The 26,567-nt window shown below is 39.4% G+C and overlaps 1 protein-coding gene across 11 annotated transcripts in view; it reads right to left on the bottom strand.

The window, feature by feature from the left end:
• PXK (PX domain containing serine/threonine kinase like) overlaps nucleotides 1-26,567 on the bottom strand; it is a 32,561-nt gene that overhangs the window by 3,520 nt on the left and 2,474 nt on the right. For 3 of the 11 annotated variants that reach the window (XR_011681140.1, XM_071439490.1, XM_071439491.1), the window contains exons 2-18: nucleotides 20,662-20,712; nucleotides 19,960-20,007; nucleotides 15,644-15,830; nucleotides 13,691-13,768; nucleotides 13,455-13,528; nucleotides 12,545-12,619; nucleotides 11,607-11,711; nucleotides 11,348-11,449; nucleotides 10,542-10,703; nucleotides 9,141-9,258; nucleotides 8,623-8,701; nucleotides 6,473-6,521; nucleotides 5,645-5,722; nucleotides 5,145-5,231; nucleotides 4,454-4,523; nucleotides 3,519-3,581; nucleotides 214-248 (exon numbers count right to left, since the gene is read on the bottom strand). Coding sequence is in view for 10 of the 11 variants with exons in the window: in XM_071439490.1 (XP_071295591.1) it covers nucleotides 232-248; nucleotides 3,519-3,581; nucleotides 4,454-4,523; nucleotides 5,145-5,231; nucleotides 5,645-5,722; nucleotides 6,473-6,521; nucleotides 8,623-8,701; nucleotides 9,141-9,258; nucleotides 10,542-10,703; nucleotides 11,348-11,449; nucleotides 11,607-11,711; nucleotides 12,545-12,619; nucleotides 13,455-13,528; nucleotides 13,691-13,768; nucleotides 15,644-15,830; nucleotides 19,960-20,007; nucleotides 20,662-20,712 (1,443 nt within the window). In the remaining variant the exon portion in view is untranslated. Of the gene's footprint in view, nucleotides 1-114; nucleotides 249-3,518; nucleotides 3,582-4,453; nucleotides 4,524-5,144; nucleotides 5,232-5,644; nucleotides 5,723-6,472; nucleotides 6,522-8,622; nucleotides 8,702-9,140; nucleotides 9,259-10,541; nucleotides 10,704-11,347; nucleotides 11,450-11,606; nucleotides 11,712-12,544; nucleotides 12,620-13,454; nucleotides 13,529-13,690; nucleotides 13,769-15,643; nucleotides 15,831-19,959; nucleotides 20,008-20,661; nucleotides 20,713-26,567 lie in introns of those variants that run through there. The other 8 variants (XM_071439493.1, XM_071439494.1, XM_071439486.1 and 5 more) reach the window with 5 other exon arrangements.

Here is a 26,567-nt window from a genome sequence, read left to right on the forward strand (position 1 = left end):
CATTAAAAACTTGGCTGAGAATGGGATGTGAACAAAGAAAATAATTTTAGTGATAGTTTTTAAAGATGCTGTATTTCATTAAAATAATCTGTAAGAACACTCAGATTTTTTTTCTTCTATTCCCTCCCAATACTAAGCAACTTCAAGATTTGCATCCAACTTTCCCATTCAGAAACAGAGCATCTTTAAAGAGATAAATCAGCATTAGCTTACTTTTCCGAAAATTCACGTTCAAAATGATGCATGCTCTATTGAAGACAGCAGAGAAAGAGAGAGGACACAAGTTAATCATCCAGTTCTCGTGTCAAAGTAAGAAAAACAGACACTGTTAGCTGAAAGGTTAGTACAGAAGTCAATACATTCTTACTCACTGACAAATATGAGGACAGCAGATTGACTATGTCATATTACATTTACAATACTTCACTCAATTCTGAAAAATGAACCACAATTTTCCATGCTCTAAGCATTATTATACTTGATCAACAAATACAACATCCATGCTTTCAGTTGCACATGCCATAATTCAGGCTCTACAGGATTAAAGTGCATTTAGAGAGATTTAGAAAGAAATCTGCAGGAAGATTAGCCACAGAAGACAAAATCCATTCAGTTCAAGAAACACTTCCTGCTGTATTAACACCTGTATTCACACTTATGGTCAGAGACACTCAGGAAAAGCACTTCCTAAAGCATTCCACCTGTTTTACAGGAAGGTGAGGGGCAGGAAAGATGCACCATAAGGGTGCCAATGAAACACATGTCATACTGAAGGATTCAGAACAACTGGCACAGAAAAAGATTGCTAAGTACAATTCTTTCACTATTCCTGCAGGGAAGTCCAGAGAAGCAAAAGTGACACCCTCCAAATTTGTCTCTGTTGAAAGAGATCTTGGTGTATCTTATGGGCTTATTTGATTTAGAAAATATTCAGTGAAATTTTAAATAACCCACACCACACTGTTCTGCAGCCCTTCTGATCCTAGCCACTGCTCACAGCCACAAAGAAAATGAACAGATTTTCACAGCAGGAGCAAAGAATTGTGGGGGGAAAAAAAGAACCACACCAGGAGCATGTCAGAAACACAGGATGTTACATTAGAGTCACTTGCATGATCTAACAATGCATTTCTAATGTTCTTTAGCCAAGAAGCTGCAACACCACCAGCCCAAAACATTCACCAGCCCAAACCAGTGAGAACAGCCCATGAGAGCCAACATCTCCAGAGGCACCTTTCCCCTCATGCTCTCAGTCCTGCAGCTGCCATTACACAGTAGAAGCCAACCATGGTTCTATTCCTCACTCTGGTTTCCATCCACTCTCCCAAGCACTTTGCTGCAGGCCAAGCCTCTCCAGGCCTTTGTTCAGAGACAAAGAACCTCTCAACATGTGAGAACCCCCTGCAGGAGGTTCCTTCCCCAGGGGCTCCTTCTCCAGGGCATGCCAGCCTGGAGCCCTTCCCCTTTGCTCAGTGTCTCTCTCTTCACACACCACACTATGCATGACTGCTCACAGGCCAGGATGAGAGCAAAGATTCTCTTGAGGGCACTTTTCCTCATCAGCCTTAGTTTTGCCATGGTTTTGTATCAGCAGGATGCTTTGAGAGGCCCTGGTTCCAACACAGCCATACCAAACCAGACAGACAGACAGACTGAAAGCCTCAATGCCTTTTTGAGAATCATCTCAGCACACTGACACCCACAAGCAGTTTTGGAACAGAGGTAAATACCCTTAGTAAGTACAAGGAAATCAGAAGAGAGAAATGCAAGCTACAGATGCATCACTTGTCACAAACAAAGTCCTACCATGGGACCAGTGTGTCTTTCCTCAAGGCAGTAAAAGCAGACTTAGAACAGCTAAAACCACAACACTGCTGGTAAAAAAAAATCTAGTTTCCTCTCAGAATTAATATCTGAAATTTCTTCTACGAATTCTACTCACAAAAGCATTCCTGAAAATGTGACACTTGGCTTTACACCTCATAAACAGCACCCAGCCATCAGGTCACTAAAGCACGTCCCATTGTGAGGACAGGCAGGGCCACCAGCACCTTGTGACACAGGGCTGATCCCCACAAGTCATCAGGAGCACACTGGCACAAGATGACCAACAAACACACTGTGACAATATCCTTTGAGCTGAGACAAGTTTTGAGCACAAACCTGAGCTATTTTGATCCACATCTGCACATAAACCTGCATCCCATGCTTAAAACTTGAGAAAGTTTTCAACCAAGTTCCTAGAAGTCAGAACATAACTAAACAGTAGTTTTATAGGAGAAAAAATGCTTTCTAAACATCTGTCCATTTTGGAGCCAAGTTTCAGCTACTTCCTTATGGAAGCCCTTACAGAACTGGCAACAAATTCTCCAGATCACAGTCAGTGCACCCAGAGAAGAGCAGTGTTATGTGCAACACAGTAACAGTCATTATCTTGCTTAGGGTAACTGGGAGAAGTTAGTTCCTACAATACACACTTCCCATGCCCTCAACTTGAAGGAGAAATTACTAATTTGAATTTCAGCATGACTGATTTGAATTACATCACACAGACTGCAGTGTCCTTTGAAAGACTATCCACAGCAAAGACAAATTTGATTGCATTGCTTTGGGTAATGAGTTGTGCTGTGAAGAAAGTTCCTGGGACTAGAAATCCTATGGCAGGAGGATATAAAACCTCACCATAAAAAATGGCAATGCCATGGGCTGCTTCCCCTCTGGAAATGTACTCTGTTAACATCTTTTGTTATTAATATTGGCCAGTGCTCCTCTTCCAGTCATTCAGACTGAAGAATATGCACTACTGCTCAATATTCAGATTTGTAATTAAACTTTCAGAGCATTTCTATTGCCCACTCAAGCAGATTCTTCACCACTTCCCACCCCTGTCTTAAACATTAGCAAAACTCTCTGCACAGCCACCCAGCAAACTGAAAAACAAAACAGGCCAAAAATAATGAAGATACTATTTTTAACCCAAATCATTCTTGTTTCTAGATTTGTTTCTACAAACTCTACTGGGTTATCAATGGAGTGTAGCAGAACTGAGGAGATTTATGAAGCTTAAGCCACCGAATTTGTCACACCTAAAATTCCTGAAAATAAATCACAGCAGTACAGGAATAAAAAGAACAAAGAAACAAGCAGTATTTCAGAGTCAGCAGACCATTAACACCAGAACAAATGCATACTGCACCATGAGGCCCAGAAAATGCCTGGAAATTTGCAATGTGGGTAGGCCTGGAGTAACACAGACTTCAAAGCAAGCAGGTCCACCCTGGGTAAATCATATCCTGTGTATCTCAGAAAGGTTATAGTTACAAAAAGGTTCTCTGGGACCCTCAAAAGAAAGCATAAGCCCACACTCAGGCTGCCACAAGGTAACTGACATCTCAGTGTTCCATCCTTGAAAACCATCATCTCCTGATCATCCTTGGGAATAACACCACCACTGAGGGGCAGAGGGGAGTAAAAAACAACATAAAAAAGATAAAAACTGTAATGATTCTTGAACATACCTGCTGTGGAGGGTGGAGTGGGGGATGATGGAGATGTTAAAGGGGAACTGGCCCCAGAGCCTGCTGAATAAAACAACAGTCAAGTAACTACAGCTGTGGCATGGCAGTTCAACACAGACAAGACAGATTGCTGGGAGCAGGCCAACTTTATTGACTGAAAATCCAATCCTGCTTCCACATCTTGGGAAATGTACCCACTCATAGCAACAGTGGCTTCACAGTACAGAGTATGAGAGAAGCCCCAAAGGCATAGGAAATGCACTCAATATTTCTCAGTGGGAAACATTTCTGCTGCTTAGGCTGTTGGATAGAGCATACAAATTCTGTTCACCTTAAGAGCTGTGCCAATGCATGGGTGGCACCCCATCTCTCCTAAGAGAGGATTTTCAGTCAGTGCTGTACTCCACAACAAGCTGCTTTTGGACACATTTTAGCCAAGCAAATCAACTCTGGTAATCTGTTTGTTCCATAGTACCAACCACACCTTTTAACTAAATGAAATTTTATCAAAGGCTTTGTTGTTTCAAAATTTGGCACTGAAGCAGCAATTTAGCACATAATTTTCTCATTCATCTTAACACCTTACTATGTAACACAGATCACCAGAGAGTCTCCCTGAAGACTGCATTATTTAATGGCCCAAGTAATGGATGTTGTTGTTATTCAACTCAAATATCAAACAGAATGAAGAGACTGATCATTTTTTTGAGGAATGGGGCACAGAAGAGAGGAGACATTACTTTAAATTTGGCAACTGAAAATATAACATCAACCATATTTTTAAGACCTCCATTTACTTATTATTAAATACCCAAAACAGTGGTACCAGACTTTGTAAAGCGTTGGTAATCCCAAATCTTTCAGACAGAAGATGACAGGAATAACAGAAAAACTGACACAGCTGTGTAGAAGCAAATTCCCCTCTCTGCAGTTACCTGAGTTATTTGAGTTGCTGTATTTGGCTGAGTGCTCTTCCCCACTTTCATTGGCAGAACGTTTTGACTTCTGTAAAAGGGAGCAGAGGAAATGGAAGATAGGAATGAATAATCACTTTCTATGAAAGGTAAGGATTGAACTGACACACAGATTTGCAACAGCACCCACTGTATCACACAATGCTTTTCAATGCTCAGCATCCCCCTCCCCATGCCCAGCACACACTGATATGGTTACAAGAGCAGCAAGGCTGTTCTGTGCTCAAATATCCCTAGCCAGGCCCCAGGGAACTCCAGTACCCTCTGACCACAAGGGAAAGGAAGGAACTGACACACACACGCCCTCCCAGGAAAGAAGAGGAACACAGACAGTGCTGCAGGCTCCAACAGCTCCCCAGGAGTGGGACAGAGCAGAGCAGCTCCTCTGGGTCTGAGCTGCTAACCAAGACTGGTTTGTTCAGCAACCTCAAACAGGCTCCAATAAGCAAGTCAGCTACCACTGTAATTTAAACTTCTTAGTAAATCTATTCCTTAGTTAAAGAAGTGAAAACAACCAGGAAGTAGTGCAGAAAAACACAGGAAGGAGTAGAGTCATGTACTAGAGTACATATGGCTAAACCTGGGCATAGTAAACGTTACAAAAAGAAACACATCTTTTTCTGTGGGAGAAACCTATTTAAAGATTGCTTACTTTTCGTGCCAAGATCTTCCTTTTCTTTTTTTCTTCTTCAGAGCCATGATGAGATTGAGCTCTTGTCAGCCTTCTGTGCTGGTGAATCTGCAAAATCAAAGAAAAAACAGAAAAAGACTATAGTAAGATCTCAAATGTTTGAAAACAATGTTTGAGGTACAAGAAAACACATTGTAGTCACTTTGTATGTTTGGATTCCCTTTTTCATTCCTAGTTTTTCCTTTACTGTTTCTGGTAGAGGATGGAGACTTGTACTGAAGTTAAAATGATCCTCTAACTTGGGAGCCACTACCTGGGAAACTGCAACTCTTAAAATAATGAAATGCCATACAGTCAACAGCTGTTATACAACTCCTCATATTGCATTTTTGGGAAAGCAAATCTGCTGGTGAAAACCTTTATTATTCAAAATCACTTTTGAGTAAAAACTCACTTTCTGCATGTAAAAGTGATAAGGGGAAATTCAATGTCTGTAGGAAATAAAGAAATGTAGACATTACCAATTTCTGTTCCTCTGTTAATCGCTTTTCTATGCATTCCTTGGAGATTTTCAATGCCTCTTTTAGCTTAGTGGGAATCTAGTACAGAATGGGGAACAAAATCATAGCACAAAATGTGATAAAGGAAAGCACAACTTCACTGATCAAAATTCACCATTCATATGATGACATTTCTCATCTAAAGCCCCAAGATGTGACACTACTCCTTTAGTGAAGCAGAAAAGAAGACTCTAGATGAATGTTTACTCTACTCCAAATCTACCTACAGATCAGCAGGGACAAAGAAAACACCAAACCCTGGCAGTGATACTCTAAAAGCAAGGACAGATAACTACTTTGAGACTCCAGTCACATCCCCAAATTTCTCTGAGGCTGACAGCACAAGACACAGGGCACAAATCCTCCAGGAGGGACCAGATGTGGCCCCTGAAATGCCCCAGTGCTGGAGCTGGCAGCAAGGTGCTGATGGTCTCAGGCAGCAGAACTGGCTCCCAGAGGTGCTGGCAATGGCTGTCCCATGGCATTTCCTCTCACTGCAAGGGACCTGCAGGGCCCAGAGCCTCTGCTCAGACAGAGCATCACCATCAGCCCCACAAATGGGCTCCAGCTCAGCAGCTGCCCCTGAACACCCCTGGGTCACATCGTGCTCCCCTCCAAGGGGTGGCACAACATTCCCAGGGACAGGGTGGCAAAGGAATCCAAACACTGCTGGCAACAGCCACAGAGGCAAACCAAGCCAGATCTCCTCAAGCCCCTCTGTAAATTAATATGTAGCTACCCACATCCTGGCACTTCCACAAATATCAGCAAATCAGTGTTGAACTCTACCTTGAACTGTGGTTTCTCAGAGTTTGTTAGCAGGACATCACTGAATAATCTGTGAGTTGATAAAAAAGATTAAAAAGAGGAATATTATTGCCAAGAGACAGGCAAAATCAGAACAAGAATTCTATTGGTACTGTTCACTTAAACCCCTCTTTCTCCTTTTGCTTCTCTGTCCTCAACCCTTGGCCACAGATTTCCAGGTACTGCTTCTTATTTTCTAAGCACTGCTGTAAGATTAGCAGCACTCAACCCTCAGAATGTAGCCACTACTTATGGCTGAGAAAACTGGTTTGTGTGAGCTGTTTTGAAAGTGGATAGAACAGGTACAGTTATCAAAGGCAGAGAAAGGTTCCCCCCAAAAGAGAATACCTTTTCCTTAAAAGAATATGGATTTTTTTATTAAAAAAACCCAAAAACTTCCATGGACCTTATTTTAAATATCACCAAAACAAAATCATAGGTCCTGTTAAAAGAAAACTTCTCTTAGCAAAACCCTTGTCTTAGAATTAACAAGGAACATGTGAAAGATCAAGTGAACTTAACATTTGAAAATATCTGCATTCTTGCCTGTCCTCTACAAAAGGCAATTAAAGCAAATATTGTAATATTTTTGCTCTCCCCTCTATGGTATCAGCAGAAACACAATAAGCGATTAATCCTTTTCCATCCAAAACAAAGACACTAGAGGGCAATGGTAGTCTGAAAATAAACTGGTTAGCCCATTTCTAGATACTTTGTCCTGGAGAACATACTAGAAAATTGTCACAGAGAGACCTCAATCTTGGCTCCAAAATAAATATTTCTGAGTTGCTGTTCACTATGGAAAATTATCACAGGCTTATAGTAGAGAAAATTAATTCACATCTAGAATCAAGTTAATTCAGGAGAATGAACAATCTAGAAATAAAGCAAATTTTAAAATACTTCAAAAATCCATGAAAGTTCATCCTTGTTTACAGGACTTTCTGACCCTTTCAGATTACATGTTCTTATGGCTATAATAAATATATATTTCAATTATAATAATTGCTTTAAATTACATTAATTGGATTGCATAGCTATGTAGAAGACTTTTGTAAAGAGTATTGGTATGGAGGGAATGTAGTATAACATCTTCCATATCAAATGCAGCTGGGCATAGATTGTTTATTCAACATCTTTAAACACCTGTATATTTCTGTATTCACAGAGCTTTCCTATAGTATTTCTACCCTGCTTGCATTGTTCTCTCTACCTCACACCTTAAAAACCAGAGGAGGGGAGGAGAAGAAAGAATTGAAGGCTGCAGTGACTCTTCCCAACCAAGAAATCTGAACCTCAGAGCAGGCTCCAAATGCACTGCAATCTGTGCTGTGAGAGCAGACCCAGATTTAGGTATGGACAATCTGCCACTGAGGGAGCCCCAGCTACAGCATCTCACATTGAGAAATAATGAAAGAACCTCCCACCAGAACTGTGGTTCCATGCTCAGCGTGCTGGTGACGTGTCCCAGCATGGGGACAGCAATTTCCCTGGAATGCTGTGCCCTAACTGCAGGCAGGGTGGCACTGCAGACAGGTGTGGTCCCCACTCAGTGGCACAGTGACAGTGCTCCCTTTCTGCATCCTGGCCTTGCCCCCCTGCACTGCATACTTGAAGGGCAGCCTGTAAGGAAATTTATTCTGTCTATGCTTCAGAGAATCCCCAAGCCAGCCCTGCAAGAAACCAGAGAGAACTCCATTCTACATTTCAGACCCAGAGCAGCTCTAAATGTCACTGCTGAGCAAAGCAAGAGACATTTCACTAGTGCTAAGTGAACTGATAGCAGAACTTTCTGAAGTAAGTCTGAAGGCAACATGCAAAAAGACTCCTTATTCTAAATCATTTAAATCAATCTGAGCATGATCTCAATCATGCTTGTATTACTTTAATGGCTGGATTAATTCAAATCATGCTAAATAAAGTGCATACATAACACACTGAGAGACAAAGAAACATTAAACACACATATTAACAAGGGATGGGTTCTAGAAAGCCTATCAAGCTTCACTTGGGATACATCCCTCAGAAGAAGGAGCAAACCTTTCTAAAGAGAAACAAGAGCAGAAAGTTTCTTCCTCCTGAAATAATTAAAAACATTGCCATGAATATAAAACAAGTCGAACAGGACTTACGGCATCTGTAAGAGCCGTGAGACAGTTGGCATCCCATTCTTCAGAGCTTCACAAGTCAGAATGGACTCCAACACTGACACTGCCACAGAAAGAACAAGAATGAACACATTTTTGCACAGCAGGACAGCAAATGATTTAAAATGGACATTTGGAACTGCCTGTGATGCTCCCCTAAGTATTGCATCAAGCAAGCAGTGATGAAGCTCTGTGGCATGTGGTTTTTATTATAGCATTACTATTACACATAGAAGCTTTTCAAGAATGTTAGACATGAGGCAAGGGAATCAAGGCATCTCATTACTTGCTAAACACTGCTTTGTCACTCAGCTAAAAAAGTTTTACTCATGCACCAGATATATTTGATGAAGAGCACTTTTTCTATTTGACCAAATTGCTAATTCTTTCTGGCCAGAGGGTGCAAAGATCTCAGGCTGCTATTTCACAGCCCTTCAGCTTAGGTAAAGTCTAAGAGTGCACCCAGGCAGCTGTGACTGAGATGTTCTGCACTGCATACTAACCAACAAACACTGATGGAGCAGGGGGGAAGCTCTCCACTGGAATGGTGTCTGGAGGTCTTCCATAGGTCATTTCATACAGTAAGTGTCCAAAGCAATGAACATCAACACCCTCTAAAGTCTGTGGGAGAACAAAAAAAAAAATAAAAGCACAACTTGTTAGTTTTTCACAACTGGTTAACCCAGTGATCTTGCATGTGAAGACAGAAAAGAGGAACCAGTAAGGCAGTTCCTAACCACAACCATTTCCCTGCATAACTGTAGCTCAGATGAAATCTTCATGCTACAAGCTACAGCAGCCTCTGTTGCCTTTCTGTACAAGATGGTACAAATGGGAGAGCAGTGTAGTCATGTTCTGTAAAAAGGTGTGAAGTAGTAAATTCTTCACAAAGCACTTTAGAGATCTACACACCAACAGAAGTCCCAACCAAGCACACTTTCCTGGCTAAGTCAAACAGCAAAGAATGAGATTCATAAAACAACCAACTGTCACTTTACAGGGAAGTAGATAAAAAGATGGGAAAAAATGCATACCAAACAAACCTAGGAGAGTCTCTTTTGCTCCTCCTTAGGTTTGTGTAAGCAGTACATACATGCTGAGCTCCCAGACATCATATTTCCAAGATTTCTGAATCATGTTTAAACAGAAGAGGTTCCTCTTACTGTAAGAGGCTTTGATGGCACTAACAGATTTGGACTAACCATGAACTTGTGATCATTTCTTTGACAACACAGTAGAACTTGTTTAGCAAGGTCAGCAAGCAGCTCTCTCATGATGCTGCACAGAATTTATTACAATGAGAGCCTAAAGGCAGGGAATGATGTTGCTGCAACAGGGCAAATTTGTTTTCATATTTTTGCAGTTAGATAAATATTTTGCTTTGCAAGCCTGCAGTCAAACAGACACCCCTCAAACAAATAAAAATAACCTTTGAATAGCTAGAATCTGCAAGCATCTGATCAATTTTCACACTCCCCACCAAAGATAAGGCAGATTACTGCTCCCAGCTAAGCACAAGTAAATAGCTGTGCTCACTGTACAGACATAGAAGTGAAACTGTAGTAGACAATATGCAAATTCCTAGGAAGTACAGACCAGGGTGGAAAGAGATCTTAAAACAATTGCACTTTACCTCTATTTGTGCTGGCACTGTTATCATAAAAACACTCACCCACACTCCCCCTCTACCAGCTTACCTTTGGCCTCAGCCTCACTCCAGTGTGCTGCCACAGAACTGCTGTGCAGCCAGATTTGGGGATTTGGGGCAAGCAGAAAAGCAATTTGATGGACCAAAGCTCGGATTAAAAAAAAGGGGCTTTTTCATTCTAGTCAGTTCTCCACAAACAAAGGTTGAGAACAAAGATTTGCATAAGAGTCAGATGAATTCCTTGTCTGAACCTTACATTAATTTTCCGAAACTGGGAAAAGTATGATCGATAAAATGATGGCAGTCCCAACAAGGAATTTTCTAGATCCAGTAACTTGCAGGTATCCCCATCCAGCATAACATTGGCAGAGTGAAGATGGCCATAAGGAAATCCCTTCTCATGGAGGAATTTTAATACCTGAAAAAAATTGAATAGAGAAGCACTATCACAAGATGCTCTGATGATCTCAAGATTGTAAAATCATCAACTTAAATGCTCCAATACTAAATACATAATAAATAAGGCCCCCATTTGGAATGCTCACTCAACTTGATCTTCTATCTACATCCTCTTTGGCTGACTATTCATTCCCATTTCACTGGTAGCACTTTTCACAAAACAAATATTTGATGCTGATCCTCAAAGCAGGCTTATGGACATCTCCCAAAGAGATCTGGAAACTAAAATTTAAAATTCTACTGAATATGATAGTTTGAGTAAAAAAAAAATTTAAAAAACCACTAACAACCACAAATTTATGGTACATGTTTTCCAGGCTATGAGCTACTTCTTTCCCTTTTTACATAAGGAATAGACTATATTATCACCTCTCTCCCATTTAAGCTCCATATATACCAACTGCATTTTTGGGGGGGTCATAAATGGTCTCACACAAATATATCTAAATTCAACTCAGCAGATCTCAATTTACATTTAGCTTTGAAGTCTGCTGCTTATATAAAGCTTGTATACTCAGAAATTTGTCCATTTTCTGTAGTTAGACCAGTTGGCCTCCAAAATAATAAATCAAAAAAGCTAGCAAATAAAGAAAAACAAATTACCTCTAATATTTGCCTTCCATATGTTTTTATTTGCTGAAGTTCAAGACCTTGAATTTTTTTAGGATTGCAATACTTCTTCAGGAATGGGTCTTTTGGCTTTGCCTTTAAAAGAAACACACAAATCAGGCATCATGCCCAGAAAAGTCATTATTTGTCTTAGCTTGTTTAGCAATTGATGGCAAACGCTTTATAAAAAACATGCATGGTCATTCCAGCATAAGTTGTGCCATTTGACTTGGGGGTAGAGGGAAGATGTTACCTTATAAATAAGGTCCTTTAGTGTCCCTTTTTCACTGAACGGTCTAATAACCAGCGCTGAAGATTCATTGGCAGTGGCAAAAGTGATTTTGTAAATATAGGGATGCTACCAAAAGAAGAAACTGAAGGTAAATTTTAGATGATGATGGATTTTTTTTAAATCATTTGTGTTCAATTCACAAGTAAGAAAAGATCAGTCTGAATTGTATGAAAAGTAGTAATTGTCTGAAAAGGAGTAAATTGGATTATGTCAGTGGCATGGAATAACGCAAGTTATTCAGTCTTAACCTGGAGTAAATGCAAAGAAAACTTCACAAAGAAGTTATTCAATTAACATATAAATTAAAACCAAAAAAAACTATTTCAGCCAGTCTTTCACATGCTTAACATCCTTAAAGAGAGACTCCAGAGACTCCTTTTGTAGTCAAATGCCAGATTTTCAGGCAGAGATGTCTACTGGATTTATACTGTGGCATTTCACAGGAGCTTAACCTGTACACCCCCCATTGCAGCTCTACTAAGATGCTCCTGCCTTGAGTCCGAAGAACTGAAAAAATAATGATGCTTGTTCCACTGCCTCATCCACTGCTGCCTGAGAATATCCCAGCTCACAGGTTGGCAATTACACCTAAACAGCACTATCCTAACAGCCTGAGGAGATTAAATAAAAGCTCATGATCTCACGGTACTGCACAAGAAGAAAAAAGTCAAATCAACCACAACATTGAATCTCCTGTAATAATCCTGCAGGTTTATTACTTGTGCTGAGAACAACTTGCCTCATAGTATATGAGAAATGTAATTAAATGGTTTGCAAACCTTTAATGAAAGCAACTCTAAAATTACAAACTATGCCAACTAGGCTACATGTGCTTTTCCAAGATCAGTCCTTGACACACACTTTCATGCTAGCACAACTTAAAAATCTTCAGTACTCACAGAACAGGAAGAAAGAAGTTTCACAGCATACTGTAAGTCTCTGTCAGACAAGTATTTATCAGGGCCAAGATCAGCCTGGAAGAAAACAGGAAAAGAACGGCATCGTAATACATGCTGCATTCCATACAGAAAATGTGATCAATGTTCTACCTTGGCAAATTAGGACACATGTTTGAAGGTATATTTTGAAGAGCAAGCAAGAAAATTACACCCACAAAATGAAACCTGAAGAGGCTGAATAAGGCCATACAAACATCCCGACCATAAATAAGTATTACTGCCTCTTTCCTCCCACAGACCTGACATGCATTACTACCACTGAATGAACTTTGCCAACCCTAAACTGGGGAACTGTGTACATTAGGAACTGATAAGGCACCTTCTTCCTCTGCAGCAAGAAAAACTTCCCTCCTCCCACTAAAGCCTGCAGGCTTTAGTGACCTCCATGCTCCAGTGAAGTGTCACAAACAGCTGTGCTCATACAACCAACAGGTAACACATTTCAGCACAGGAGCAAGAGCAATTCTCATTAAGGGAGCAATTCATGCTCCCCTCACCTATTAGTTTGTCAGTGGAACTAAAGATCTGAGTAGGAAAACCCATGACCTTAAAAAGGTCCATCTCATTATTTTTAGTGAGCACATTTATATTATGACCAACAGCCACATCATTACAAGAAAAGAATCCTGAGGTGCAGGTTTGGGAACAAATGACCAAGCACAGAAACTTCCAAACTGGATTTGCCACCAGAGGAAAGAAATACAAGAAATCCCACACCACACATCTACCTAAGGGCTTCCTCAAAGCCTGAGCTCTTCAATCTCTCTCCCCATCACTCACACATGGCAGTCAAAATCAAACTTTGAGTGAAATTGAGAAAGACTTAAGAATGAAATTAAAGCATAGATACCCAGCTTAACACTAGCCGTTCCTTTGGTTGATTCTTAATTTTCATTAGGAAATATTTCTTACGTATTCGCCAACCTAAAAAAAAGTAAAGAAAAAAGTCAGCAGGGGCTTTAATTAAACACTGCTAAATCACACAGCTTACAGGCAGGACAAGGCCTGTAAGCAAAGACAGTATTGGAACCTCTCCTAGTTGGGGAAACAATCAGAGAAGTTTTCATGCACACATGCCCTTCTTACCTATATCTTTTAATGGTTCAACTACTTCCCACTTTGGCTCTGAGCGGAAGAACATTGAAACATGCTGTAAGGCAATTTCTGGAAAGAAAAAAAGGAGACAAAGAGGGAGAAAAAGAAGAAAAAAATTTAATGTATTTAAGACACTGTATAATGTAATTATCCACATATGAGGTAAGATCCAATGCCAGAAGGAAGCCTTCAGGAATTCAGACTAAAAGTCAGCAAAATCAATTTGAAAGGAAATCAGATAAACACACAGAGGGCATTTGCATTTTGAACTTGGTAACTCAAATCCAGAGAGAAAACAGAGAAAGCACTGCTTGGAAAACTTAGCTTCCCAATCTCCATTCTATCTGTACTGGATCTACATTTCCAAGTCTAAATCACAGCTCAGATTTCCCACACTAGGTGTACACAACATTAGAACATCAAATGTTCCTGCTGCATCTGTAAAAGTGCTTTTATCTCTTTGACATCCATCTATGTTGCTAAGCATAGTTTATGTAAACTCATTAGTTCTGTTTCACTATAGGTTACTGTGCCCTTTTCTGTGCAGGCAGAGGTATTTGGCCAGCTATCATGAGCCTTCATACATTTTGGGGGCCAAGGGGGAGGACACCCATCTGGTTAGTGAATTCTCCCACAGCTGGGAACACAACTGGTTTATTCATGAAGTGACTTGAGGGGAAATCTCAATGAGAAGTGGGGGGAAGAAAGGGAATCATGCCAAGGGAATCATGGCATAGAAATACAGCAAAAAGGTAAGGATGTGATGATCTCTCTGCATTGTATCTTCTTCCTTTAGAAATATGCTAGAAAAAAAGTGTAATAAATATCATCTCTCTGCTCCAGTGTTTAGGAAATGACAAACTGATGGTGTCTCTCAACACCATAGGCAATGGATCTGTGTCACCAGCTTCCCAGCAACTTGCAGGAAAAACAATCTTGCTGAAAGTGCTCAAAATTACCACAGAAATCACAACGCCTCCTTGAGAATTTAAACTGCTTGCTCAGCATTAGCCAGACAAACTGCATCTTTAAATAGTCACTAATAATTTACAACTCCTGCACAGTTTATCATATTGGGAAATGTTCTTTGCACTTTGAAGCTGAAGACACAAGAATGTTACATAAAGAGAGAGAAAATAGACAAGTGAAAAGGAAGCAGTGAGTTCCTGCTTCAGTAGGCTTTGCTTCTAAGAAAACAAGCTTTGCATTTTGCAAAGAGTTGGTTTGCCTACGAACTAAATTTGTGGAGTGGGTTTCATCACTAAGAGGAAGTTTTTTCAGTCTGTAAGACAAATATTTGTTGATATCCAATGGCTGAAGCTGAAGTAAGACAAATTCAAAGAAGAAACAGTTAGTAATGAAGAAACTGATCACTGGGATATCATTTTAAGGAATGCATTGACTTTCCAGTATCTGTGGGAAGAGGGTATCTGGCTTAGTCCAGCCTTGAAAAAGTACTCAACCTAGCTCAAACAATTAGTTCTAAATTAGCTCACACCCAAACCAAGGGCAGGAGCTAGACAAGATAACCACAATTCTTGAAAGATTCAGTGTTCAGAAAATGGGCAGTTTTAACAAAACACTAAGCTAACAAACTTATCTCCACCTTACACTCTGACAGAAAAATTATTTCCCAAAAGCATCTCTTTTCATTTATTATGAATTATGAAAAGTAGATGTCACTCTCACCAACCCCCCTTCTCCAAGTTCTGCTCATACAGATCTTGACCCTGTTAACTCCTCTGTGAAATAACTCAAATATTTATATTTGACAATCCCAGCAGGATCCATGCACAGAGCTGGAGAAGACTTATCATAAATAATCACATGCACAGTAGGATAATTTTGAAGATTGTTCCCCCCATGCTTCAGTGTAGATCCTGGCCAGCATTCACAGCACACACTGAAGTCAAAGTGAAGCACAGTTTTTTATTTTGTACTTACCAGTGTAATTTACAGAATAGCTGTTTGGGTCCAAGAATTTCTTTACCAGTTCACAGTTGGACAGTATGTGATGGGTGGTAATTACATCCAGGTAGGCCTGGAGGCCCTTCTGTCTTTCAGCAATGAATTCACGCTCCATATTTCCAATCAACTTTTTTGGAGGAAGAGGTAGACTTAGAGTTGAGATCTTAAAAAGAGAGGAAAAATTACTAACCTTGCTCTCAAAGTAAAGGATATAAAGCTAGCAACCCAGAAAGCAAAAGTTTCTCTGCAGCAAGCTAACTACTGGATAACTCTCTTTGTACTGTGTATGTACAAGCTTTTCTATTTTTCCTGAGCACTGTTATCAGAGTCAGATGACAGCTCACATCCCACTGTGAAGGGATTAGCAAATGGAACAACACTGAAAATACAAGGAGATAAATTTTTGCTAGTGAGTCATACATTTAAGATCATTACCTGAAACTTTCAGATACTAAATAGCTACAATTTTCAGCCAGGTTCTTTCCATTATTTACTTCTGCCACAGCCCAAGAACAATTCACACCTGATCATTTTTTCTGGGTAAGATTTATGCTTTCTTATTTCATCAAGTGCAGATTAGTAACGTTCATCTGCCTCTATGTATCTGTAGGTAATGTTAAGCCCTATTAGTATTTTAAATATGTAATTTCTAATACAGTGCAGATTTCCATTTTATCTTCTGAATTTGTTCCTGTACATTTTTTAAACATCTATACATCCTTCAACCCAGAAATAGCTGCAATCTACCAGGGGATGTACACTAATTGTATTATACTGACACAAGAGATCCAAAACTTAAGGGAAAAAAAAATCAGAGAAATCCTTCAAAATAGGACAATGAAAAAAATTCAAAGCCTTGTGTAACTCAGATCAAAGAGATGATCTTTGGTGTTTAGATTCAATTACGTCATGTGAATTGCCAGAGTACATTTTTCGTGCTGTTAACACATCGTTGTCCTGCAGATCAAAGCACCTGCCTTGGGTAAGCTGAATCTCCCTGGGAGTTATCTTTAAGAATTGTGTGTTGCAGGAATCAATTACACCAGATGCAATAACCTCATTTCTAAAGCAAACAGTTCACCAGGGAGAAGACTGGGACTTCTGGTGTTTGAACAACTTTCATTTTAACTAGTTGAAAAAGCAACAGATTAGTACAACAAACTGGGGCAGAAGGAGCATTCCCCTTCCTTTCTACCTCCTTGATTTGAACACAGGAATTGTCCTCTGTTAACTTTAGTACTTCTCGTTTTCTGACTTCAAATTATGGACTGGAAAAGAACTATAATTATGTCTGAATTACAGAAACTATTAATAAAAACCAGGAAAAAACTAAAAGCAACCATATATCACTTACAGCCAGTAATTCACCAAATTAGTTTTAGCACCAGAGGCAAACAGAACTCTTTTGGCAGACCACTCATTTCAATTAAAAACTGAGTTTCTAAACAAGAACTGTGTCCTTTTCTAGAATTATTCACTTAAAAAGCATGTCAAATCATCACCTTTACCTTCTTGACCTGACAACTAGCTACCATCAGAGAGAAACTGACTCTAATTCACATGTTTTCCAACCACTATAATTTGTTTTAAAACTTATAAATCAGACTTCTACTATTTTTCAACAGAAAGTAACATTCAGGCCCAGGTTTTTGCAGCTATCTGCCAAAACACACAGCACAGCACAGCAAGAACACTCCAGCACAGAAGAGCACCTCACTGAGGGCCTGACCTTGCACAGACCTCACATGCTTTCAGACACCACTTCTCAGCTCACCACTGGAGCCAGGATGGGAAGAACCTGGGAATTAACATTCTTATCTTCAAACCACAGCCTGCTCAGGAATGTCTGTTCAAAAGCTGCAATAAAATGCTTCACAAAAGCCAGATATCTTGCTGTGAATTCCAGTACTTCCAGTACCAGCACTTCACTTGACAAAACAGAAGAATGATCTCCACTGATCTCTCTCAAATAAGTCAAGAGGAAGAAAAGCAGAACTGACTGGAAGAAGTTTTTCAATCTGGTACAACTGAGAGTTCAGGGAACCTGTCTTAAAATTTTCTGATACAAATCAGAGTTACATATATATATTTCATTTTTTTCCAAGGTATTTGTCAGGACTGCATTCCCTAGCCTGGACAATTTTTAAATTATCAATCCTTACTAAAGGTAGTACTAGATTAAGAACAGAAAATTTGCATTCCAACTCAACTGCAGCTGTTGTGTGTTGCTCACACACATCCACACAAACAGACAGAAAGGTCAAGAATGCCACAAGAACTTGGAGAACTTGGGCTTTACACCCAAAAGAAGTTCCATCAGTTCTTCCAGCAGATCTTTAGCTTTGAAGGAAAAAGATTAGGGTTTGGTATCTTCTTATTTGTTTGGAGTTCTGTTTGTTTACTTTAATTTCAATATTCACAAGATAAGAGCCTAAAGAGTTTTGAAACATGTCACGGGACCTGAATATTGTGATGGAATATTGTTGTTTAGAGTTTTGGATAGAAGCATCTGAGAAATGTTGTGTTGTCTTAATGGATGAGGAAAGTTCAGCTCCAGCATCATAAAGAATAATTTATAAAAAACTCTGAAACAGTGGGAGAAAAGAGCCACTGGAGGGGACCAACTGCTAAAGCACATGGCCTGCTAATTTAGCCACCCTCTCATATCCTCCCATTAAAGTTAGAGGTACATTTTGGTTTTAATGTTTTCCAGTCATCCAAGCAGCTGGCATTTTTGTCCTGGGTCTTAGTTTCTCTTGTTTCAAATTTCCCCTTTGTCCCACTCTGCAAAGTTGCTGTCAGATAATTCTCTGGACCCTCCACTTTTATCATTCACCTCTATTTCAGATAAAAAGGCTTTTCATTTTGAAACTCCATCACACATAACCTATTTACCTTCACTTAATACATTTTCCACATAGGCCTAATTTTGCAGTACCTGTCATTTCTGGATTTTAAGTCATAAAGGTCCATTGCCTTCTCTACTAAAGCTGCCTCATTTGAAAGGTAAATGAGAAGGCAACAAATCCTTTTCATGCCTTAACACATTCTGTTCCCCCATGGTTAAGAGCAGCTTGTTAAAGGTGGCTGCAAAGTGAACTCTTCCTTCTTTTTAAAACTTTCACAATTTTTTTTTCTCTGTGATCTCTATCTAAACTATGGTTAGACCACAATGACCCCAAGGTACTCTGATGACCAGTACCATCTCAACTCCTTGTGTTCCCATGGGTGTTTGTCTAATTTTAGATCTTGGATGTCTCTGGTGCAGGAGACACCTGATTGCATTTATTCAGCACATCATAGAGAAGGTTTCTAGGTCATGATAAAAGTTCCTACGTGCTACTGCACATTTAACAGAATAATTCCACAAGGCAATAATAGGAATAATTCTACAAGGCAGCCAGCCTGCATCTGTTGAATTATGACTGATTTGCCCTGATCCACCTGCAGCAGAGGAAGCAGTCACAGTGGGCTCTCAGAGCACACAAATCAACACCTTTGCAGGGTTTTGCTCACCAAGGTTCATCAAGCAGATAGTTGATTTGATTTGGGGAGGAGAGAGGAAGTGGAAGCAGTATTAAGCTCTTGAATTCATGAAAACACTTAACAAGGGAAAAATTTTAAAGTCACAAAAACCTATCCTCAAATTGTGTCGTTCACTTTTTATCCCGTTTGCCCAGTATGGAAATCTCAAGTGAAGAGTTTTTCTCCTGTAGATATTAATCACTGCTGCTTCCCCCCTGTTCCCAAACACACTCACACTTCTGCTTTTTCCCACACAAACTAAAAAGAAAGAATTGTCCTAAAAAGCAGAAGAAAACACACAGTAAGTCCAGTGTCTGACCAAGGAACACTCCTCAGTGACACAGAAAACCATCACATGAGAAGCAGCATCTGGTAGTGCTTTTAGAGGAATATAAATAATGAGACACATAGCACTTCAATGCTGAATTTATAAGGTTGGTATGTGCCTTGGCTTTCTCCAAATCAAAGGAGGAACAAATAAAAACACATAAAACCGGAACAAGTCACAGGACTGAAGGGAAAGATTCAGTATCTGCCAATTTCCTCCACTTCTATATAAATTGATCCTGTTGATGTTAAAAGTCAAATTTTACAAGAGAAAACTTAAGGGTGAATAAGTACACATTCATGTTACATTTGAAGTCACAGTTTCTCTTTACAGCTAGGCAAATTCTTTTATTTTTTCACCACAATATATAAAAATATCACAATTCTGAATATATTATTCTAATGACATTTTTTATTCATATATGAAGAGTGAAAATTACCTGCAGGCTATTATTCAACAAGTCAAAGTCACTATATCGCCTCACAATCTGTAAAATAAAATACAAAGTTCAGGAAAAAAATTACTTTTCCCATTAGAATTTTACTCCTCAAAATCCCATCAGAGAAAATTAATTCCCATTTACAATCATCTCCTTTTGCAATTTTTGTAGAAATGCCTAACTGCTGGATTTATGTCACATTGCCAGAGAGCAAAAAAGAGTCTTTAATCACAACTTGATCAGACAGAAAATGCATTTCTAAAAATTATCTTAAAACAGTACTTGTGAGCAAAGTTGTCTGCAAAAAAGGCATTTTTGCCATATTAGATGGAAAAACTTTTCACACTCATCTTCATTACTACTTCTTGGTCTCGTATAAGCAGAGCTGTGATTTTAGCACTGAGAAAGGCAAACTGGAATTTCAGATTTTAAAACTCTGGTTGTACCAACACACAGCAGAAACACATGACAGGCATTTTTCCTGGAATATTCAGAATAGCAGCAGACAACATGCCTTCTGTAGCTGGCAGCAATACTGTTTTTCTCTTAGTTTTGACCAAAAGAATTCAAGCACTTCATGTTCTCAATTTCAAATCAACATTTCTCTTTCCAGCTCAAATTTTAAAAGCTAGGAATAGGCAATTTTCAAACTTTTCCTAAAAAAAGAATCCTGGTTACATGAACTACAATTTAAGAAATTACCTGCCAGCTGTTTTCTGTTGAAACTCCTCTCTGGACACGGATTATGTATTCCTAATAAAAGGAAAAAATCATTAGAAATGAGAACTAATGAGCTGAAGAAAGTTATTAGGCACTTCTTCAAATAAGACAACTAGCATTCAAATGCAGAAAATTCAGATCCAGCACCTTGGGGAATGTCAGAGCTGGGTTTGCTCAGACCATCCCTCACAGTTGCTCTGCTCTGCTTTCCCAGCAAAGAAGACAAGGAGAGTTCCAGGAGCTTGCACACCTGTGGAGCACTCGAGGGGTTTAATTTAATTTAGTTACAGAAAAAGACAGCAAATTGAAGATGTCACAGACCAAGACACATAACTGTTAAATTAGAACTGGAGTGTCTATTTTCAGAAAGTCAGCCTGACATGCTCCTTCCATATTCTTTCCTCTTACCCATTTGAAATCATAATTATGGTATCTTCCTGCAAAACAAGAAGCCCAAATCCTCATAACTAGTAACATAAATCCACAGAGCTGATAACATTTAACCAGTGTAATTATCTTTGGAAACTGTGTGACAGAAATCACTTAATGGGACACCTGGAAGCCCATATTCACCAGTAACGTGGTTTTTCTTGTTTTGTGGCCATTGCTGCATTTTGGGAAGAGGCTACTTCACATACAGACAAAAAATTGCAGCAACTGCTTATTCATCAAGTCTCAAAGGAACATTGGCTGTTCCTCTGAAAAGCACACCAGTGATGATTCACCATGTGCAGTCATTCATCTTTTCTAGGATTTTGGAAGAAGCTGAGTTATTGCTCAATCCCTTGTAGCACTTGCTCTTTATCCAGTGATTGTCATTTTCTATTGAGCACCAAGAGAGGCAGGACACAAATTCATTAAACAACCATCAAAGCATCTTATTGCACACAACCACTCTGGTCAACACAGCTCTTCTGGAGACCTTTGTGATAAACAACTTGGCACACAGATCTTCTCACAGTAAGATTATATTTAAAAAAAACCATATTTGGGCCACAACTATTTTCCCCACACTTACTTGAGCATTTTCCCATTCCATCCATATCTGCTATTGTGGCCTAATGCACGAATGAAGTTTCTTTTTTATGTCACAGGGTTTCCAACTGGAAAGAGAAGAGCAAACACTCTCCAGGTGTGGCCCTTAGCTCTGTCTTGTAAGGAAGAGCCAAGTCCCCATCACAGGCTCTCCATCAGCACTGACCATAATGAATTACTGTCCAACTCAGCACTACCCTGTCAATACAACTAAGGAAAAAGCCTAAATGGTCTTCTGAGTTGGTTGAGGGCCTTCTTCCTCAAAGCTGGTAATGAGATTGAAAGTCAAAAAACAGCAATAGTAGAAAGGCCAGGATAAGAAATACAATCCCATTCCCAGTATCTGCCATGGCTACACATAATCAGCAGAGCACAGGATGCTGAGTTCCAGTGAGAAGCTGATACTTCCTATTGCCTCCATGTGGCAACAAGCTTGTCCTGGGATTATAATTAGCACCACTGATATATGCTTCCCATAGGACCAGAGAAGAGCTTTCAACTCTTCAAGTCCAAATGCACAAAAGCCTTTATTTCTCTGCCAAATTCTGGGTTAGTTAGGGGAAAAAAAAACTGAATTACAACAATCTTCTTCTGAGACAACCTGATAGTGAGACTGAGACTGTGCCCATAGGAAATAAATGAAAGCATAAGGAAAACAGAGGCACACTTGGGATCATTTCTGTTTAGCAGCATCATCAAATGTAGGAAAACAGGGTGGAAATGCCTTCAGAAAAAGCTAGTAATTACCAGAGTTCACTCCTGCAAACAATTGTAGGCATCAGCAACCAGGCTCAGGGAGTCTATGTTAGCTACACTCATGTAGAAATTCCCATGGCATCTTTCACTCCTACATGAATAGCTCAGAATTTTTCCTATGACTCAGTTTACCAAATAACTTCAAAGGAGCCCTAACAGCTGCTGGTTGGGAAATAAAGGTCTCAGCTTGCAGCAGAGAGATGACCTGCTGCTCTGCTTTGCCCATGGACAGCAAGGTCACTGTCAGCAGCAGCCTCCAACAGCACAGGCCACAAAACCATTCCTAAAACACAAACCACACCTCCACAAAACCATTCCTAAAACACAAACCACACCTCCACAAAACCATTCCTAAAATTCCCTGGCTCCCTCCGCACAGGTAAGGTTTGTACATCCACTGCTCTTCCTGTCAGTACTGCCAAACCACTTCATGACACAACCTTGAAATTCCTGCAGCAGCTCAAAATACATCTTAAAAGATGCCAAGCAAAGCAGTTTTACCTATGGGATCATTTCCTGGCTGCTCCAATTAGTCAAAAAAAGCTGAAATGGGTGCTGGGAGGAGGAGGATGGGAGCAGGGAAAGATGTGTGACCCCAGTTGCACACTGTCATTTCCTAAAATCTCTTCCTACTACTACAGAGTTCTGGATAGAGTTTCTGAAAAGGAATATTCTCCAAATAACCACATGAATCAGTGACAACTACACTGCATTTCTCCAATCCTTTGCTGATAACAGTTTCACACTCACTGCGTGGGATTAATGTTATCCTGAACTTACCCATTTTCAGGCAGAGCCAAGATTTAGGTGGTTTGGTTTTTTGGGGTTTTTTTCTCCCCAAAAGTCACCAAGATTAGTCCCTAGTGCTCCAGCACTTATTAAAACATTATCAACAGTAACTCAGAGCTACTCAGCAAAATTCCTGGGTGAAAATTGCAAAGCAAAGCACTCCAAATGTTTAACAATTGCTCTTTATCACCATTCCTGGTTTTTGAAACAGGAAGCAAACAGGAAAGAAGGCTTTTGCAGAGACAAAATGGGAAAAAAAAAGTGGTGAGTTAAGAGATTCTTATAATAAAATGCAGAGTCTCAACAATATTGGGTAATACATTCTTTTTCCCCAAGCAAATAGTCTCTAAATTTCCAGCTCAGGATAGTCAGTCTCTTTTTCCACAGATTTCTGCTTTACATCTGTTTAATCCAACAGGCTTGAAAAGCCAACCATTATAAAGATCCAGGTCACCTTCAGGTCACATCAACTAAAAGTTTGAAAGAGCTTTATTTTATAAGCATTAAAGAGAGGAAAGCCTAATTAAGCATGAATACAATCCCTGCTTAAGTAGGCTGGATTGGAACAATTTCTAGTAAGAAGCTCTTTTAAATGTTTATTTAGAAAATCTCCCATGTGAAAAGCAGCAACAACATCAGGAGAGCTGCTCAGCCTCAGAGGCCTCTCTGTTACAGGGCCCAGTATTTATTTGCCATTGCTCAACTGCCATTGAGCCCATGTGAGGTAGGAGCAGCAGCAGTGGTTGGTGTCTCCCCTCTTTCTAAACAATTCAGGTGTGTGTGTGTCTGTGCTGCACCATTCACACTCTGTATCCTCCTGTAGTAATGAGTCAGCCATTCAAGAAGTGAAAGCTATGAACTAGGACAACTGCAGGGAAAAATAGGACACACTTCTACATGTAATGAAACTTAGTGAACATGAAAAGCTTTGGAGAGAGATGAGAAATCAGTGCTCTGCATCACTGTGACCTTCACCAGAAAGGCAAATTACTCACTATTTTTCAGGAAATACTCAGTAGTCAACAAAAATATTCTAATTAGGGTTTACTAAAGTACAATATGGAAACTAATATTTTGACTACAATCTTCACAGGACCTACAAATGCAATACTAATTTAGTAAGATCACCAGTGGAAACCGTATGTTTGGAATATTTAAAATTAAGTGTAATGAAAGCGCCATCTTTTGTAAACTCAGGCTGGAGAAGAGGTGGGAGGTAATCGAGTTTACTGACTAAATCCAGGGGAGGAACCGCATGTCTGAAACCTCAAACAAGTGAACTGTGACAGTTCCCTGTGTAATGCCATGTCTTTAAGTAACTTCATGTTTGTTTTTGTCCAAAGTGAATGCAGCCTTGAAAAGACTGAATTACTTGTAAAGCAGATGTGCAAAATCTTTTACAAGCTTTTAAACTAAACCCTACAGTCCTAGAAATATGTGGCTCCATTTTTCCATTTGGAACAATAAAGGAAAAATATAAATGCTTTTTCAATGTTTTTCTAATCTAACAGCCATGAGTGTCAACATTCATCATAGCTTAAAGAAAACCAAAAACCCTGAAAGATTGTTAGGAGAGGGATTTATTTCAGCTGTTCATTTCCAAATGCCTTTAAGACAACAATGTACTGTATCAAAGCTGGCTGTTTCACTACTTCAATTTCAAAATATGAAACACATGAAAAAGGAAAATTACTTCAGAAAAGAATTGAGAAATGTTCAGAAGAACATGTACAACTCACCAGTAGTTTTAGTGCTAAACAGACTTGCAGGTACAGTTCTTAATAAGGAAAATGTCAGATTTTCATGGAAGAAAATAGCATCCTATTTTAAGGCTTAGAAAGACACCACTATTAAATGGTGAACACACAGATGAAATATTGCAATATGAGGCAAGTTTAACAGCCAAAATTTATTAAAGCTTTAGTGCTGAAATTGCCTCTGTTTTCAGAACACAACATTTGGCATCAAGATGAGACACTTGCAAATGGCTTAGTATATTGGATGTAATCCTGCTCCTATTAAAGTCAAGGAATGCAACAAAACTTCATTTTCTGCAGAAGGGTTGGTACACAGACCTACAAAGGGACTGACTCATGGCTGTGGAAAGGTGCCCAACACACCCCTGGAGTTACACAGTTACTCTCCCTGATGCAGTGCTGGTGGCTGAAGCATAAAGAAGGAGACAAAATTAAACTGACTGGGCTTGCTCTTGTAATTTCAAGTCCCTTAGGTGAGATGCCACTGGAATGCCTCTGCAATATGTATTTTTTTGGCTTTCAAAATGAAAAGGACTCCATAAACATCACACTATAGAATTAATTGTATTTAAAGTGCACATTCCAACAAAACTCAGATTGCTTGCAACACACTTAAGCAGAAGAAACAACTTCTGCAAACATAGAAAGGCATCATTTTCCTCTTCCAATTATGACTGGAAATACATAGAAAGAAAACCTCAGTGAACAATTTCTTTGTTGCAATGCAAAACCATGGAGATTATGTTCCAGCTCAGATGAACTAAGTTCAGTAAGAACTCCTGAGCTCTTCTGACTTGAACGAAGCTTGCTGAGCCTGTGAGCCTGTCAGGTAATTTGGCAGTTGGCTCCCTAGCAATCTAAAAACCCATTTATGGGGGGTTGACATACTCTTACTAAGCAAAAAGTGAAAATCCTCAAAAGTCCATTTTCAATAGTAGCTTAATCCCTTCTGAGGTTTCTGGAGAATTCAGGTAAGAACATAGTAGTGTCAGGTTTTGTTTTCAGTTTTGTTTCTTTTAGTTTCACCTCCAGCCTCAGGAAACAGAAACTCAGCCTCTGCCAAGTACAGCCCTTGATTCAATGCTATGAAGTTTACACTTACCCAGTCTGTTGTACTAAATTTAAATTAACAGAAACTGCTTAGAACAATACACAAGCAAACTATTCATTAGACACAAGCTTTGGTCTTCTATGTGATATTTCACCATGTCTACAGAGCTTTTCCTGAAATTCTTCACCTTTTCCTTAGCTGTTTTTTCAGAATACTGGCTATTTTCAGCACCAACAGAAGGTTTACATAATTAGTAGTTCAGTTGCCATGTTAAAGTTGCACCTAAACTCAGCCTAAGCCATCTTCATATGAGTGCTTTTAGAAGCTATGATCTACAGGAAAAAAATACAAACCCAAGTTTAAAACAACTCTTTCAACACTAAACAACATTTTAAAATCTTAATATATAATGCTGACAAAAGAATAAAAAAAAAAAAATCATGGCTGCCTTTGCTTTAGAACAGGCCTAGTTCTCCAAACATTAGTTTGGGATAAAGGAT

The sequence above is a fragment of the Agelaius tricolor genome, unplaced genomic scaffold (assembly GCF_023055355.1).
Source record: "Agelaius tricolor isolate 1412-34295 unplaced genomic scaffold, bAgeTri1.0.p SCAF_14, whole genome shotgun sequence".
NCBI classification, from domain to species: domain Eukaryota; kingdom Metazoa; phylum Chordata; class Aves; order Passeriformes; family Icteridae; genus Agelaius; species Agelaius tricolor.